The sequence below is a fragment of the Bos indicus x Bos taurus genome, chromosome 23 (assembly GCF_003369695.1).
Source record: "Bos indicus x Bos taurus breed Angus x Brahman F1 hybrid chromosome 23, Bos_hybrid_MaternalHap_v2.0, whole genome shotgun sequence".
Classification (NCBI taxonomy): Eukaryota; Metazoa; Chordata; class Mammalia; order Artiodactyla; family Bovidae; genus Bos; species Bos indicus x Bos taurus.
The window spans coordinates 12,109,886-12,128,539 of NC_040098.1; the positions used below are offsets into that span (position 1 = coordinate 12,109,886).

Sequence of the window (18,654 nt, forward strand, 5' to 3'; positions counted from 1 at the left end):
ATATGTAATAGTTTGCGTATGCTAATCCCAAACTCGCAATCTATCTACTCCCCCCACAACCACAAGTCTGTCTGTGAATCTGTTTCTGTTCATAGATTCATTTGTGTCATATTGTAGATTCCACATGTAAGTGATATCATATGGTGTTTGTCTTTCTCTTTCTGACTTATTTCACTTGGTATGAGAATCTCTAGGTCCATCCGTGCTGCTGCAAATGGCGTCATTTCACTCTATTTTATGACTATTACAATATATTCTCTTTTATGGCATATCTTCTTTATCTATTCATCTGTCAATGGACATTTAGGCTATTTCCATGTCTTGGCTATTTTATATAGTGCTGCTATGAACATAGGGATGCATGTATCTTTTTGTAGTATAGTTTTGTCCCTATGTATGTCCTGAAGTGGGATTGCTGGAGCATATAGCAACTCTATTTTTTGTTTTTTGAGGAACCTCTATACTGTTCTCCGTTGGAGAAGGCGATGGCACCCCACCCCAGTACTCTTGCCTGGAAAACCCCATGGACGGAGGAGCCTGGTAGGCTGCAGTCCATGGATCGCGAAGAATCGGACACGACTGAGCGACTTCACTATCACTTTTCACTTTCATGCATTGGAGAAGGAAATGGCAGCTCACTCCAGTGTTCTTGCCTGGAGAATCCCAGGGACGGGGGAGCCTGGTGGGCTGCTGTCTATGAGGTCACACAGAGTCGGCCACAACTGAAGCGACTTAGCAGCAGCAGCAGCAGCAGCAGCATACTGTTCTCCATAGTGGCTGCACCAACTTACATTTCCAGCAACAGTGTAGGAGGGTTCCCTTTTATTCACACCCTCTCCAGCAGTTTTTACTTTTACACTTCTTAATGATGGCCATTCTGACTGGTGTAAGGTCATACCTCATGGTAGTTGTTTTTTTTTTTTTTGGCTGGGCTGGGTCTTCGTTGTTGTGAGTGCTTTCTCTAGTTGCAATGTGTGGGCTTCTCTTTGCAGTGACTTCTGTTGTAGCGCACAGGCTCTAGGCTCTCAGGCTTCAATTGTTGCAGCTTGAGGGCTCCAAAGCTCGGCTCAGTAGTTGTGGCATATGGGCTTAGTTGCTCCACGGCACTGGGATCTTCCCAAACCAGGGATCAAACCAGTGTCCCCTGCACTGGCAGGCAGATCTTAGCCGCTGGGCCACCTGGGAAGTCCTCGTTGTAGTTTTGATTTGCATTTCTCTAATAATTAGAGACGATGGGCAACATTGCATGTGCCTGTTGGCCATCAAGGTTTCAGTCTTTTTTTGGGGGGCAGGGGTGGCGCAGGCATGCCATGTACAGCTTTCAGGATCTTAGTTCCCTGACCAGGTATCAAAGCCGGGCTCCTGGTAGTGGAACCGCAGTCCTAACCACTGGACAGCCAAGGAATTCCCAGAGGCATCAGTCTTTTTAAATTTAGACTATTTCATGTCTTACGATTTGTAGGGAGTTTTCACATATATTCCACACATGTGAAATTTAAATTTTTCTAAATAACCTTACAATTGTTGAGATAATTGGAGACATTTTAAGGTATAGAAAGAAGTGTATTGCAGCTGACTTTCTCCCAAATTTTCCTCTTTGTTTTTATTTTGCCAAACAAGTAGTAAAATAAAAAATAATGATAAATTTTTTCAAAATTAAACTTTAAATTTTAAAAATTCAGTAATCCTTCTTTTTAGGAGAGAAATAAGAGATGCAGACCCAAATTATTTCTATTCAATTAACTGCAAATACTTTATAGAGAAAAACTGATAAGAGATCTAGTTATATAAGTGTATCAAAGTAGACCCAGCGGTACTTTAAAAGATAGTGAATAGGCCTCCCTTTCAAACCGCTTCTAAAGTGTGATTACAGAAATTGCTGTAGTCATTCTTTTGACCATACCTTGATTAAATCCAAATCAGGTAGAATATGGAAACCACCTAACGATTAATTTGGCTATTGTTCAAATAAACATAAAACAATTTTCCCCTTTCCCGAGAATTGTTAGCATAATTACGGCCTTCATTTTCTGATTCTTTGTTAGAATCTTTGAGACATCACAGGTGTGCTTGTTTTTATTATTACAACTACAGGTTGATGAATCAAAACATCAAATTCCCTACCTTTGAAGAGTAACTTTTAATGCAAAATATACTTGAATGTTTAATAATCATCTTTAAAAGCGGTTTTAAGTAAATAAAAGCTCTTTTCCAAGCAAGGTCCATGTTTTATAACTTCCAGCTGTGAAGTACCCATCATATGAAGCAGACATATGAGATGTTAATCACTCTAGCTAATGCTAATTTAAGATTGAACCCTACAAAGATCTAGAGCAAGTGAATTTGACTGAATGTATACAACTAGTTTGAATCATATTCTCTCCCAAGATGATTAAAATCTAACTAGCTAGCGTTTTATCCTTGAAACTTCCAAGGTGCAAGACCATCCCCAAATTCTTCCTTTTCATCATCGTTATAATCATAATCAGCATCATTGCCATCATAGCTAATATTTATTGGAAATTTACTTCGTGCCAGTCTACGAGCTTTATGTGTAGAATTTCACTTGCTCCTTACAACAGTCCTATGAGGGAGGTGCCATTATTTCCATTCAGAGTCTAAAGCAGTTTGAGGAACGATCAAGCTGATTGATGAAAGGTTAAGCAACTTCATGAATGTCACATTAACTAGTAGGTGCCAGATCCCAGATCTGAAAGCAGGCTAACCCAGTTTAAAGATTGTTCCTAACCTTTATTTTACTTTGCCTAAGCCCACTTAATTCACTTAAATTTGGTATAAAATGACTTTAATCATGACCTTTTTGTTGGGACCCATTTTGGTTTTTCCCTTCATCAATGAATATTGGATAAAGTATTCATTCAAGGAATAGGAAGACAAGGTATAAATAACTGAAAAGTTAATAGATTAAAAAAAAAAAACAAGAAACAAATACATGATTAAGTGGCATAGACAGTTTGCCTAGCAATCTGGGGTGGAACTATTTTGTGTCCTGAAGTCTGGAAAGACTTTAAATGAAAGTGTAGAGGGGGCATTCTCAGAACAAGTTGACTACCTCTACAAAGGCAGAAAGTCCAGCTCTACAAAGGCTGGACAAGTGGGAACAAGTGAGAATAGTCCAGTAGGGCTTATGAGAGGTGGGGGTCACATACATTGATTGATACTTGATGTCTTACTCAGTACCAAGGACAGTTTTAGAGCCCAACAAGAGGAAAATTTTGGATAGTCAGGAGTCGAATTTGTGTTCTCTTCTTTTCTTCTCTTAGCTGTTGTATGACCCTGTGTCATTTTATTTATGTTTCATTTTCCTATCTGTAAAAAAGGAATAATTCTTGTTCCCTTGGGCTCTTTCCTAGTCATCAAAAATGAATGTTAGGTCACAGTACACAAAAGGAAAATATGTAATATTTCATAAGATAATAAAAGTTGTGAAATATCTGAGCATCTTTATATAACAGCATTGTAGAAAACTTTTAATGAAACATTTAAATTCATTAATGAGTGCAGCTATACAGATCCTCAGACCTCATTTTTTAAGTGGCAGAAACTTGAAAAAAAATAAACAGAGGATGTAGTTAGCTTTCAATTACTTACGAGGACCCGACAACTCAATTTAAGGATTACAAAGAATTTTAATTTACTCATTTCACACGTCGTTATCAACTCTACAAGAAGTTTAAAAGGACAAAGGATGAAAGTCGAATTGGTCAGTTTCCGTGTTATTTCCAAGGGGGCATGGAGCGGGGGTGAGGGGGGAATTTCCTTTGAGTCAAGACTGGGGGCAGCCAATAATTGCTATTATTGCCTGACTGGTAATAACAGGATGATGAGAAGGTGAATACAACGTGAAAACTCTGATTACATCTAGCGCGCCTTCCCACCCTCGCTTTTAGATAAGGCATTTTCCTCTCTCTCCCGCCCTCACAGAAGGGGCTGAGACAGCATCTGGCATCACAATACTAACATTTGTTTCGTGATTTCCTCTTTACTGGGCACTCTGACACACATCAGACTTCTTCGGCATCAGGATTCACTGGAACCTTTCTGCTTTTTTTAAAACATAAAAATCTGCCAGGGGATCTGGGGGCCGATCTTTTCACTGGCTGTGACAATCGCGATCTGGACCCCTCCCCCGAGCGAGCGGAGCTCTCCGGGTTTTATTCCAGGCCTGTGACACCTCCGTGAAGCCGCCGTTGTGACTCACATCTTGCAGATCCTGCGCCCCCAACATCCAAACCCCAGAGAATCCAGCCCGAGCCCACAGCGCGTGGTCAACCCGCCCAAGCCGACTTGGAGGTCTCGCGTCTGAGTCACACAGAAAGACCACCCTCGTCGGCACCCTCCCCCTGCCCCCCCCCCCCCCCCCACACACACACAGTCGCTCACACCCCGGCGCGCCGGCCGCCGGGCCTCGGGGCCTGACACACCAAAGGCTGTCTTCTCTGCGCAAGTTGTTATGCTCCAGCTCTTAGCCCTTGACCCAAAAACCCCGAGAAATGGAGAGCCGCAGAGCCGGCCTCGGGCGGCCTTTGATGGCTTTGTTATTGTTTGGGTTTGAATCGATACGCCCCTCCCCATCCTTCCTCCCTCGCGGCTCAACACCCGGCTCCCGCCTCCCCGCACGCCCCGCGCCCCTCCCCCTCCATTTTGGCGCCTTTTCCTTCCCGCCACGTCGTGGCGGCGTAGAGACCATTCTGACCGCGAGAGCCGGGGCGGGGCGTGGGCGGGGAGCGCGCCTCGTTATGCAGATGAGCCGGCCTCTGGTTGGCTGAAGGCGCGCCGGCGGGGGCGGGGCCGGGGCGCGGCGACGGAGCGCGAGCGGGGAGGCGGGGGGGTGCGGAGGGGAGTCGCCCTGTCCCGCCGCTCCCCCACCCCCTCTCCTCCCCCTGCCGGCCCGGCCGCCCGGCTTCCCCCGCCTAGGCCTCCCGGAGAGGCCCCGCCCCATCCCCGCCCGCCCGCGCGCCCCCTCCCCGCCGGCGCGCTCCGCCCCTTTTACTCCTGGCGGCAGGGCGAGCCGGGCGTCTGCTGCAGCGGCCGCGGTGGCGGAGGAGGCCGGAGAGGACTTGGCGGCTGCGGCGGTGGCGGGACCGGCAACAGCAGCAGCAGCAGCAGCTACAGCTATACACTCCCTGTGCCGCAGCGCTGCCACACCAGCCCCTCGAGCCGCCCACCCTGCCGCCCGCGGCGCTGCCTGACCCTGCCGGCGTGTCCGTCAGCCGCCAGCCCCGGCAGCGCCCCCAGTCGTCCTCCGACTCGCCCTCGGCCTTCCGCGCCAGCCGCAGCCGCAGCCGCAACGCCACCCGCAGCCTCAGCCCCGGCCTTAGGCACAGCCGCCGGCGCAGCCCCAGCCCCTACTGCAGTAGCTCCTCCAGACACAGCCTCTTCGCCGACACCCTGGAGGTGGGGATGCTCTTGTCCAAAATCAACTCGCTTGCCCACCTGCGCGCCGCGCCCTGCAGCGACCTGCACGCCACCAAGCTGGCGCCGGGTAAGTGCCTCTCTCCCCCCAACCCTGGATGGAGGTGGGGGGCGGCTGGACCTCGAGGGTGGGAGCTGGGGGGCTCGCGGGCCGTCACTGAGTCTCTTGGGACTCCTTTCCTAGGCAAGGAGAAGGAGCCCCTGGAGTCGCAGTACCAGGTGGGCCCGCTCCTGGGCAGTGGCGGCTTCGGCTCGGTGTACTCAGGCATCCGTGTCGCCGACAACTTGCCGGTGAGTGGGTGCCTGGCTTGCGGGGAGGGCGAGCCGGCCGGGCACGCCGGTGTGTTTTGCCCCCCGGCGAGGGAATCTCTAACAGAGACTCTATGGGGGGCTTTCCAGGTGGCCATCAAGCACGTGGAGAAGGACCGGATTTCCGACTGGGGAGAGCTGGTGAGTATCCTGGAGGGAGCGACCCCCCGGGATGGGTGGAGTGGGGCACCCTGTGACCCGCCCCCGCCCTAACTGCAGCCCCCCTCGCCCCTCTGCAGCCTAATGGCACCCGAGTGCCCATGGAAGTGGTTCTGCTGAAGAAGGTGAGCTCGGGCTTCTCCGGCGTCATTAGGCTCCTGGACTGGTTCGAGAGGCCCGACAGTTTCGTCCTGATCCTGGAGAGGCCGGAGCCGGTGCAAGACCTCTTCGACTTTATCACGGAAAGGGGGGCTCTGCAGGAGGAGCTGGCCCGCAGCTTCTTCTGGCAGGTGCTGGAGGCGGTGCGACACTGCCACGACTGCGGGGTGCTTCACCGCGACATCAAGGACGAGAACATCCTTATCGACCTCAATCGCGGCGAGCTCAAGCTCATCGACTTCGGGTCGGGGGCGCTGCTCAAGGACACCGTCTACACGGACTTCGATGGTGAGTCAGGCCTGAGGGGGAGCTCCCCGGGAGGGGAACTGCCCAGGTGACTCGGTCTGGCCTGGAGGCCTCGGCAGGCTTCCCTCCCCGGCCCTTTGTAAAGGTCATCGGGCCGCCTGGCTCGATGCTAACAGGGGTGGGGCGAAGGAGGGCTTCCCAGGGTAGGAAAGCTGGGAATTTCGAGCCAGCTGAACCTGTAATGTCTCTGGCATGAATTTATTTTTTAAGTGAAATTCAGTGGGTTCCAAGCTTTCTCCATGAATAAGAGGTTGTGGGCAACCGGCCGTAGCCCAGATTTCTGAAGTCTGACCCAGTTTCCCCGCCAGTAGAAGGATGGGAGGGAGGGGGACAGGAGGAGGAGAGAGCGGGAGAGATGAAAATTGATTGCCGGTTTTGTCATTTTTGTTTTGATTTATAAGGGAGTTTTCGGTGAGGTAGTTTTTAGAGCTGCAGTGTGTGTGTGTGTTTTTCCCCTCCCCTTTGATCTAGGGACGAATAAGGAAGAGAAGAGTAGTTTCACTAAATAATTCATTTTGTTGGTTCTTGTTATTGTTATTTTACTTTGGTGGTGATGTGGAGTGAGGGAGTCGGGAATGAATGTTGTGAAATAGGATCTCTTGCTGGTTTGAAAATTAGTTGGGTGTCTCCACAGAGAGGATGAAAACCTATCCTAGGGAGGGGCTTGGAGCGGGTTCTTTCAGAAAAGATGGAATGGAGAGCTCGGAGATCAAAGCAGAGGAGGGTGGGTCATCATCTGAGCGGCTTAACCTAACAAACGACAGCCTTTCAAAACTTGTGACTGGGGCTTGTGGTTCGTGTTTATTTGCCCTTGGAGGACGCTGGGTTGGGCTGTATTTTTTTTTGTATTTAACAGTTAATGGCTGGCCGGGTCCTCCCATGTTTTTTCCTTCCAGTCTTTGCTGCCCCCTGGTGAGCGCCAGCGGGATGGCCCCACATTTTTTTTTTTTTTTTTTACAACTCAAAGTTTGTAAACAGGAATCACGTGGTCTGAAGCCAGCCCAGCAGCGCAACCTCTCCGTGGATGGAGGAAGGGGTGTGGGTGTCTGCCCTTGCATTCAGAGGCCTCTTAAAGGGCACCCTGACTTAGGATATTGTGCAAGTGTCCTTGCCTGGATCATATCTGAGGTGGCACTCTAACCCGCTCCTGGGCAAGGACCTTTAATGCAATTTAAGGATAGTCTGTGGAGATACTTTCCTTGATTATGTATGTGTTCATCTCCTCCAGTTGTGGGTGGTCCTCCCACATCCAAGCCTGGTGCTTGGGTCTGTGGCTGGCCCTGTTTGTTTCTTGGAGCTGTTTGTTTATGGTCTGGGCTGATAGAGAAGTCCGTAATGCTTTGGGTTGGAGAGTTGCCATAAGCTGCTCAACCACTCCTGTTAGCCCTGGGGAGGGGGGGATTGGAGTTCACTCAGCTGCTGACAGAAGTAGGGTGGTGCCTTTTTTTTTTTTTTTTAAGTTACTCAGCATACCTCTCAGTTGCTTTGAGTTTTATTTTTGCTAAAAGCATGTTTTCCTTCTTATTCCCCTGACGCCCAGGGACCCGAGTGTATAGTCCTCCAGAGTGGATCCGCTATCATCGCTACCATGGCAGGTCGGCAGCCGTCTGGTCTCTGGGGATCCTGCTGTATGACATGGTGTGCGGAGATATTCCCTTTGAGCACGATGAGGAGATTGTCAGGGGCCAAGTTTTCTTCAGGCAGCGGGTCTCCTCAGGTAACTTCTGGGAAGCCCCTTATTGAGGAGAGGCTGGAATCACGAGGCTGATAGTCCCCGACGAGCTTGGAGAGCTTTCCTCCCCAGGAGAGGCTGTGACCCTTGGTTTAGCAGGATTCTTGGCCAGTGATTCATGCTAGAGAGCCAGTCTGCAGGAATCAAATGATGTGCATTTGTGGGTGTTTTTGCACCTGTGAGAATATTAGGAAGAAAAAGATCATTTAGTATCACTGAAAGATTTTTTTCGTTTGTTTTTGAGTATCCAAAAATCCTGATCCCTTAACTCCTGGCTGTTTTGCCTGGGAGTAAAAAGTTGAGGGCTCTTTGAGCCTTCTCCCTTAAGGCAGGCCAGGCCCTCTAAATACTGCGGTTCCAGTGACCTCATCGTGGGTGGTGTTCATATTCATAAGTCGGTAGGTGAATTGAATCACCTCATCATGCTTAGTGATGGCTCATCAAAATCCCTTGTCATCATCCTTCCTATTTTTGGTAAGTGGGCGTCGTGGGAAAGGTCTTGAAGTTTGAAAACCACAGGTTTAAGAGGGGAGCTTTTTTTTTTTTTTTTTTTTTGCTGAAAGCAAACTGGAGGATCTAGATGTTAGTTAATACCTTCTCATTGAAGAAGCAGCCTTCTAGAAAGGGCCCGGTCTCTCGATTGGATCCCTGACCTGTGGGCCCCTGGGAAGCAAGGTGGGAAGACCTTTACATTGCAAAAGCAAGTTGAGTCATTCTAACCCTTTTCTTTCTCCAGAGTGTCAACATCTCATTAGATGGTGCTTGGCCTTGAGACCATCAGATCGGCCAACCTTCGAAGAAATCCAGAACCATCCGTGGATGCAAGACGTCCTCCTGCCCCAGGAAACTGCTGAGATCCATCTCCACAGCCTGTCGCCAGGGCCCAGCAAATAGCTTCTCCCACAGGTTTTTCCCTCCCTGTCAGATGCTCAAAGGAGGGGAAGTGTCTTGTCTCCAGCTTCCCAAGTACCAGTGACACTTAATCTCCAAGCAGGACAGTGCTTGATACAGGAGCAACATATACAACTCATTCCAGACCCCAGGCTCCTGGAGGCTGCCTCCCAAAAAGGAGGAAGAGACTCCACTCCAGGCGTCCTAGGCCTCCACTCCTCCCATAGAAGCTCTCCTTCTCACTGATGTCCAGCATCGCTGGACTCTGCAAAATCCCAGGGGTGGGCGGCGGTGGGGGTGGGAGTAGGTCAGGATCCTGCCATGGAACTGTTCCCTTCATCAAGAGTTCTGCTGAATGCCGTGACGGGTCGGGCGGGGGCGGGGGCGCGCGGGTTGGGGTGGGTTAGGATTAGCACCATTTTAAGTCCCTGTCACCTCTTCCGACTTTCTGAGTGCCTTCTGTGGGGACTCCGGCTGTGCTGGGAGAAATACTTGAACTTGCCTCTTTTACCTGCTGCTTCTCCAAAAATCTGCCTGGGTTTGGTTCCCTCTCTTTCTCCCTTCCCCCTTTCCCCCCATCCTTCATGTGAAAGGTGCCATGGAAGAGGCTACAGGGCCAAACGCTGAGCCACCTGCCCTTTTTCCACCTTTAGTAAAACTCCCAAGTGAACTGGTCTTCCTTTTTGGTTTTTACTTAACTGTTTCTAAGCCAAGACCTCACACACATACACACACACACACACACACACACACATACACACACACAAATGCACAAACAATGCAAATCAACAGAAAAACTGTAAATGTGTGTACAGTTGGCATGGTAGTGTACAAAAGGATTGTAGTTGATCTAATTCTTTTTTAATTTTGCCTTTTAAGTTATTTTACCTATTTTGTTTTGGGTTTTTTTTTTTCCTTGGAAAGATGATGCGCGTTCTAACCTGGAGGTCAATGTTATGTATTTATTTATTTATTTATTTGGTTCCCTTCCTGCTCCAAGCTTCCACGGCTGCTGCCATAGTTTCTTTTCTCTCCTTTCCTCCTCTGACTTGGGGACCTTTTGGGGAGGGCTGCGATGCTTGCTCTGTTGGTTTGTAGGGTGACGGGACTCAGGCGGGATAGCTGCCGCAGCTCCCTGACTGCTGCGGGGGGGCCCCCTCGCCGGCTTCCCCAAGTGGGCGTGGGGTCCGGGGGGTGATGGGGGAGGGGCGTTGCTGACTTGTGTATATAGGATAGATATATGAAAAGCAGTTCTGGATGGTGTGCCTTCCGGATCCTCTCTGGGGCTGTGTTCTGAGCAGCATGTAGCCTGCTGGTTTTATCTGAGTGAAATACTGTACAGGGGAATAAAGAGATCTTATTTTTTTTTTTTTTTATACTTGGCGTTTTTTGAATAAAATACTTTTTGTCTTAAGTTGTGGCTTAAGTGTTATCCATACAGAGGCATGCTAATGTGCCAAGTGCCAAAATCTACCCTGGGAAGGAAAGGGGGAGTGGTCTCTCTGAATCTGATTGCTTGCCATAGGGCTTCTGGGATACACACTTTTCTGAAATGAATGTATGGCCAAAGAGTAGATGGGCCAGTTCTTGTGTGGACGAGATTTGGCTGCAGGGGCCCAGTGAAATCCCAACCTCTGTTCCCAATATGAATTATATTAGGGCTGGGCTAAACCAGCACTAGTCAGATTTCATGAAAGGCCACTGGAAGTTCCATAGGCATGGAACAGTAGAGCATTTGCTGGAAAGTTCCACTGGACAAGGAGACCTAGAGATGCCAAAATCTTGCTAAGCTACCAGTTGAGGCTGTTTGCGATTATCTCTCCCACTAGTAAGACATTTTGAGCATGTGCCCTTGATACATGTTGAGTTTACTGGAATACTATATACTTGTGCTATTTCTAAGTTCTGATTCAAGTTCCCTTCACCTTTGGTGTGGGGTTTAGTCATTGACAACAATCAATAAACAAGAGTTTTCCTCCAGTAGTTGCTCAGTCGTGTCCCAACTCTGCGACCCCAAGGACTGTAGCCTGCCAGGCTCCAATGCCTATGGAATTCTCCAGGCAGGGATATTGGAGTGGGTAGCTGTTCCCTTCAGGGAATCTTCCTGACCCAGGGATCAAACCCATATTTCATGTCTCCCGCATTGGCAGGCAGATTAGCATCTGAGCCACCAGGGAAGCCCATTCCTTTCCAATGTGCTTCACAAAAAGTTTTGTAATGAGATGGTTTGATCCCTGGGCTGGGAACCTAAGCTTGCGTGCTCTAAAGCCCCTGTGCTGCAACGAAGACCCAGCACAGCCAAAAAAAAAAAAAATGCTTATAATGGGAGTGGCTGAAATGTTAGCTCTGCCATTTTCTTACTGCTTATGCTGGGATAATTAGCATTTTCAGTCCAAGGCTTGTTTGCAGGGATCTGTTTAAGCCCTGTGTTCATTATGTGAGAGTTTAAATGGTAGAATCCACGAATGCACTTGGTGCACGTGGCCCGACTCCCATCTGATGCGCTGAAAGTACAGTGCAGTACCACTGTCCGTGTGCGTATCAAGTATTTGTAAAATACTGGTTTCTCGTTTCTTTAGAAGCCATCAGTAGCAGACTTCCCCTTGGGTCATCCTGCTCCCTACCGCCGGTGCATACACACACCCTCTGACCACTGGCCCAGATGCTGTCTTGTCAGGCTGAGGGTCCAGGCTGCAAATACCGCTACTCATGTCTACCCTTAAGCTTGGACTGGATCCCAAATCCTGGCTCAGCCCCCATGTGGCCATCAGAGAGGAAGGAAGGATTTCTTGGTTCTAGGGAGCTAATTTTGTCAGGTCCCCTTTTCTCTATGCCCCCTGCTCCCCCCCTGCCCCCATCCACACCAAACACACGCAGAAACTCCAATCTCTTGGAGCATGGGGGTTGCATACCTCATCCTTTCCAGTAAAGTTGACACTTGGCCTAAAAGTTACTCCAAACTTCTAACGAAATCAAAGCCCCACCCTTTTTTCCCTTGAAGTTTCTGGCAGTTTCCCCATCCTCTATGGAGACTGCCAGGGATGATGATAGGAGATAGTGTCTCTTTGAAGAAAAGTACAAGAGAGTAGGTGCAAGATATTAGGGGTTGTATAGGAAGGATGAAAGATCAGTCTCTTTTCAGAGAAGTTTAAAATGTAGTGTGGAGAGGGGATCGGGTGTAGCCCCAGGAATATAGAGGGGAGCAATGGTTAAAGCTGACTTGGAAGTCAACCCTGAATGTTGATACTACCACCATTTCTTACTGGATGCCTCAGGGCCTTTTTACACCCTCTGAGACTAATCTCTGAATACAGTAGAGATATTCTTTGATTGGATTATTAAAATCCAATTAAAGGGTGTATGTACATGCAAAGAAATATTACCTCCTGATTAAGAATGCTTCTATATTTAAAGTACTAAGGAAGTGTGAAAATATTAGTCACCTAGTCTGACTCTTTGTGACCCCCAAGGACTGGAGCCCACCAGGTTCCACTGTCCATGGAATTCTCCAGGCAAGAATGCTGGAGTGGGTAACCATTTCCTTCTCCAGGGGATCTTCCCGACCCAGGGATCGAACCCGGGTCTCCCACATTGCAGGCAGATTCTTTACTGTTTGAGCCACCAGAGAAGCCCACTAAGAAGTACATGGTAATAAATTCCCAGTCAAGATGGTGGTTCTTTTCTCTGGGGTAGAGATAGGGTGATTGTAACTTGGGGAGGGGTATCTGCATGGGGGTCGTCAACTGTTTGGGCAATGCTTTATTTCATAAACCAGATGATGAAAAAGTATTTGCACTCCTCATGGCTTGCAGGATCTTAGTTCCCTGACCAGGAATCTAATCTGTGCCCCCTGAAGGAGTCTTGGAGTCTTGACCACTGGGCCACCAGAGAAGTCCCGGCATTATATTTAAAATTTTTTGGTTTGCCTTAAATGTTTCATAATAAAATTTTAAAAGTAATGAAATAAATGTGTTCTTACCCCGAAGGTGGCAGCAGATGGAATTATTACTGCCCTTGGCTGGACTTTGAAGAATGAGCCTCAGTTTGTTCACTTGTAAAGTGAGACACAGAACATACAGGTAACAAAGAAATCCAGAGGGGTTAATGTTTTTTCCCCATTAGACCAGGCGTGGTGAGCCACAGCTTGCAAGTCTGCCCCACTACCTGGTTTTATATGGCCTGTAAGCTAAGACTGGGTTTTACATTTCTGAAAGGCTAAAAAAGACTGAATGAGGAATAATATTTCATAACAGGTAAAGATTATGTGAAATTCAATTGTTAGCATTAATGAATAAAGCTCATCCATTTACAAATTGTCTATGACTCTGTTCATGGCAAAGCTGAGTCGTCGTGGCAAAGACCTTATGGCCAGCAAAGCCAAAAATATTTACTATCTGGCCCTTTACAGAAGAAAGTTTGCAAACTCCTGCCCTAGACCATGGTCTCATCGATTCATCTGCATCCTTCATAACACTTAGCAACAATAGCTAACACTCATTCAGTACCTACTAAGTGCCCCAGCTCTGTCTTGCATGTTTTGCATGTCTTAGTCTTACAACAACTTTCCAAGAGTGAGATGTTATTATTCATCCCCATTTTGCAGATGGGGAAAACTGAGGTGTAGGCTTCTAAGTATAGTATCAAAAATTGCATACCCAAGAAGTGGCTACGTTAGAATTTGGACCCAGGTGGTTGATGCTCACTATCACTCTGCTGCTACTTAATAAGTGTTTGTGTGGATTAGTCCTCTCAAGTTTCCTTCAGGGCCCAGAATCTGAATGGAGGTCAGGGCAGTTCTTGCTCAGACTCCAGAAAGTCAGGTAAGCAGTTCTGGTTCTATGGAAATATTCATTATTGGCTCTTGTGAGTTACCCTTCACTTGGGCCTGAGTGGGGAGGAAGAGTTGGAGGCGGTAAAGGGAAGAGAGAGGGGATGGGGCGGGGTGGTGAGGGGGTGGGGCAGGGGCACATTTCTTGTAAATGTTACTCAGCTCCCTCAACTGCTCTGCTGGTTCTTGGAAACCCTTACCACAAAGGACCCATCGAGAACAGTGTTAAAGCAGATATGGCCTCATCCCCCAGTTCATTTCCTGCCCAGCCTTGCGCTAGTAACCCCGATTGCCAAGAACAAGGTTGCAGTGACCCCTCAGCATTGCTGTGGGAGGAAGTACAAAAATAAGCAGAACTAGGGTCAAGCTGAGAAGACAGTCTTTATTTTTATTTACTGTAACAGGACATCCGATGTACAGAATTAGATTAATCTTAATCCTTGGTTCATGATATATTCTCATCATTGGTCCAAGCATGACCTGTTATTAATATTATATTGAGTGCTGCAGTCCATGGGGTCGCAAAGAGTCAGACACGACTGAGCGACTGATCTGAACTGATGTTGGGTGATGAATCCAGCTTGCAGTTCAAGAAGCAGACATTCACAATGACACTCATCTATCTACACGATCCTTTCTTAGTCCCGTCCTTTCTTCTGCCACATGTAACATGCTGTCCTGAATTTTGTTTAGCATTTTTTTACATTTCTTAGATTTTTTTTTTTTTTAAAGAACAGGCATTTTATTTATTTATTTTATTTTTGGCTGTGCTGGGTCGTCATTGCGGGGCATGGGCTTTCTCTGGTTTCTGTGAGCAGGGGGCTACTCTGTAGTTGCTGTGAGTGGGCTTCTCATTGTGGTGGCTTCTCTTGTTGCAAAGTACAGGTTCTAGAGCACACGGGCTTAGTTTCCCCGTGGCATGTGGAATCTTCCTAGGGAATGACCTCATGTCCCCTGCATCAGCAGGTGGATTCTTCACCACTGAGCCACCAGGGAAGTCCTTAAAAAAAAGTTTTTATTTTATAGGCATATGTTCCTAAATTATGTAGTGTTTCGTTTCTGTTGTTCTTGAATGTTGACTATCAGGCATGTATGTAGTGATCTGACACTTGCTCTTTTTACTCAATATTATGAAGATTCATGGATATTGTAGTGCGTGGTTCATTTTCACTCTGGAATATTCCATCAGATGGACAGGCATTTGGGTTGTGGTCATTGGAGGCCAGTCTTTAGGGCCCCCCTGGGTTAAATCATTTAGGAGGTCAGAACATACAGCCAGGTATAGCCTTGCCCAGTTCTCCCACAGGGGAGAGCCAGGGACCATGGGGCCATTCCAGGTTTATCTACAGAGCACCTACTGTCCCCCTGGTACCATGCTGTAAACACTGAGAACTCCTCCTTTTTCATGCATGGGTGGACTGAAGCAGGTTTTTCTCAGGGTTTAACATGAATGCCGGTTAATAGTCAAGTGTCACAGCAAAGCAAAGATCTGATGTTGCGTGGATGCCAGAGATCTATGGATCTGGCAGCTACTGGTGTGGCTGTTGTGTTCGTGGAGTGGTGTGGTGTAGGGATAATGAGGTGGTGAGGTGTGTGTGCATGTGCTAGTGTGTGTGTCTTCGGTGTATGGGGTGAAGCATGGTGGTGTAGATATGTTCATGTGTGTGTGCTGGTGTGAGTGTACAGTATAGTGTGTGGAGGTGTGGGTGTTGGGTATTCGTAGGTATGTGCTGTACCTCAGTACCTACACACTTGTTCTTGGAGTTATTACCTGCTTCCTTATCTGGACTACAGAGTCAGATTTCTTCACCCCGTGGCCAGGCCGCCTCCTCCTCCTCCTCCCTTTGCCCTGGTTCTCTCTCTCCTCTGCTCCCATCCCCTTCTCTCACCTCTCTTCATCTCTTATCTTCTGCTCCATCTCCAACTCAGATCCCTCCTCCCAGAACCACCCACCCAATTCTCTTCCCAGCTCCTCCTCCAGATGGCCAATCCCAATATACCTTTGAGATCTCATCCTTGTTTAACCTCCTTGCAATCTACATAAAACTGTTGGCCGCTGCCCTGATTTCGTAACCCCTGGTTTGCCTTGAACTCCTCTGTCGATTGGGGTCCCGTGTCCTCTCCCTCTCCTTGCCCTTTAAACTTGGGTGTTCTTTCCTGTCCTCACCCTGGAGCACTGTCTGTGTTGGCCAGGATCCTGGCAGGAAACAGATGGCACACTCAGATTGGGTAATGCAGGGCAAGTGTGAAAAAAGAGCTATTTACAAAGGTGTGGGGCAGGTGCTGGGAAACCACACGGGGCAGTCCTGTGCCCTGGGGCTGGCAGCAGTGGGCACACTTCCTCACTCGGGCCTGAGGGCTGGAGGAGAAGCCAGCCTGATAAGAGCTGAACCTCCATTTGGGAGAAACAGTCAGCCTGTGTTAGCCCTGTATGGAGTGAGCCAAAGGAAGAAATACCCCTGCTTCTCTCTTCCCATCCTCTGATCTCCTACCAGGGCCTCCCGTAGACTGAACCCAGTTGAAAGCCAGAAGGCAGGGAGTCTGATGTGATACAGTTCACATAGGTCAACTTTTCTAGGCATGAAACAAACTTGAAAAGGGCAGGGAGTGGCTCTGGAGGCCGAGGGAAGACGCCCAGCGTGATTTCTGCTCCATTGTACCTCCTCACCCAGCTTTACGCACCGTCTTCTCCATGGTGATACCCACCATTTCAGCATAAACCTTTTTCCTGAGTTTAGGCATTGGGATCAATAGCTGCCTGGACACCACTGTCCAGGGGCTCCCAGGAAACCAGCAACGGAATACCACTTGTGTGGAAAATGATGGAGAGCTTCCCCAGCCCTTAATCCCACCCTGCCACTGCTCGCTTCATCAGACACAGATGCCCACGTATTTTCGAAGTGAAAAGATATTTTTTTGCTTATAAAAATGATGCATTCTTTTTAGTAAAAGTAATGGTATAAAATGAATTAAAGTTTTATGATGTAATTCTACCACCCAGAGAGAAATATTTTTAGCACATCCATATTTATATATATACACATGTGATCTATATATAAATTTATAGAACAGAGCTCATATTTTTGGTAGCCTGTTTTTCTCCTACTTAACAATTACTATTGAAATGCTTCCATTTCAAGAACTGGGCAAACATAAGCATTTTGATATGGCCATAGTATGGATGTGCTTTATTAATTTTGGTAATTTCTAATTTTCCACCATTATATATGAAATATTCTGTTACTAGATATGGCTTTGGGCAGAGATGAATCGTTGCCTGTGTCAACATCTACTTTTTCTTCCTTAGTAATAGGACCTTTGATTTTTAGCTAGTCATTTGGCCTTCTTTTGGGGCTTCCCTTGTGACTCAGTGGTAAAGAACCTGTCTGCCAATGCAGGAGGTGTGGGTTTGATCCCTGGGTCGGGAAGATCCCCTGGAGAAGGAAAGGGAAATCCCATGAACAGAGGAGCCTGGTGGGCTACAGTCCATGGAATCACAAAAGAGTCAGACACCACTTAACTGACTAACTAGCAACAACAGGATGGTCTTTAAGAATAAAGACTAAATCTCTCAGGTTCTCTTGCAGCTAGCTGTGGACACATGACAAAGTTATGCCCAGTGAAAAGGAAGCAAAAGTGTCTGGGAGCAGATTCCAAGGAAATTCTTTGAAAGGTATCTGGCGTGCACCCTCTCCCTTTGGAAGGAAGAAGGAGGTACCCTTATGAGAAGAGGTGGTACTGGTGGGGTGGGGTCATGCTGAGTAAGTAAAAGTAAAAAGCTCCCCCAGGTCACTCCATTCATCCAAGCTCTCTCATTATCATTTATTTTATGGCAAGCTTATACTATTTCACCAGAAAAATGTATTTTCCTTAAGATAGTGATTTGAAAAAAATTGTTTATTTATTCATTTTTGGCCACACTGGGTCTTCACTGCTGCGCACAGGCTTTCCCTAGTTGCGGCGAGCGGGGCGTGGTCTCTAGCTGTGGTATGTGGGCTTCTCACTGCGGTGGGTTCTCTTGTTGCAGAGCACGGGCTCAGTAGTTGTGGCACACAGGCTTAGTTGCCTTGTGGCATCTAAAACCTTCCTGGACCAGGGACTTCCTGGACATCCTGAAAAGATGTCTCCTGCATTGGTAGGCAGATTCTTAGCCACTGGACCACGAGGCAAGTCAAAGATAGTGATTTGTTTAAAACCTGTTTGGTCTTTAAGTATACTTGCTTTTGTTTGTTTAGTTTTATTATTGTTTGTTTGTATTTTGGCCACACCATGCGGCGTGTGGAATCTTAGTCCCCCCACCTGTGCCCCCTGCATGGGAAGAGCAGAGTCTTACTCACTGGACCACCGGGGAAGTTCTAAATGTACTTCCACGACGAGAGTCTGCCCTCTCACGCTCCTTATGACACATCTCTCCACTTTTATAAGTCAGTTGAAAAGTGAAATTTGATACCAAGCCAAGTCACATTTATTTACATGAATCCATGGGGGAAATTATATGGTAATATGAATAGTCTAAAATTAAAAGTAAAGTGCGTATTTGGCTCTGAAATGTGTGTCTTAATCTAACACATTTTCATTGATGGAGAGAGGAAGGGAATGAATGTTATTTTTAAAACCAACTGTATCGAGGGATCATTTACATATACTAACTAGCACCTATTTTAGTGCATGGTTTGATGTGTTTCGACAAATGTGCATGCCCGTGTAACCACTACCACAATCAAGACAGAATGTTTCCACCCCCCCAAAACTTTCCTTGGCCTTTTGCAGTTGATGACCCATCCCACCCTCACCGGCCCCAGGCAACCACGATCTAATTTCTGTCACTCTAGAT

The 18,654-nt window shown here is 47.6% G+C and overlaps 1 protein-coding gene across 1 annotated transcript; it reads left to right on the plus strand.

Moving 5' to 3' along the window:
* Positions 1-5,018: 5,018 nt before the first annotated feature.
* PIM1 (Pim-1 proto-oncogene, serine/threonine kinase) lies at positions 5,019-10,406 on the plus strand. The gene is made up of 6 exons (XM_027524806.1): positions 5,019-5,506; positions 5,621-5,727; positions 5,836-5,886; positions 5,985-6,351; positions 7,910-8,086; positions 8,838-10,406. The coding sequence occupies exons 1-6, from the start codon at positions 5,425-5,427 to the stop codon at positions 8,993-8,995; spliced, it is 942 nt and encodes a 313-aa protein (XP_027380607.1). The 5' UTR covers positions 5,019-5,424; the 3' UTR covers positions 8,996-10,406.
* Positions 10,407-18,654: the final 8,248 nt, after the last annotated feature.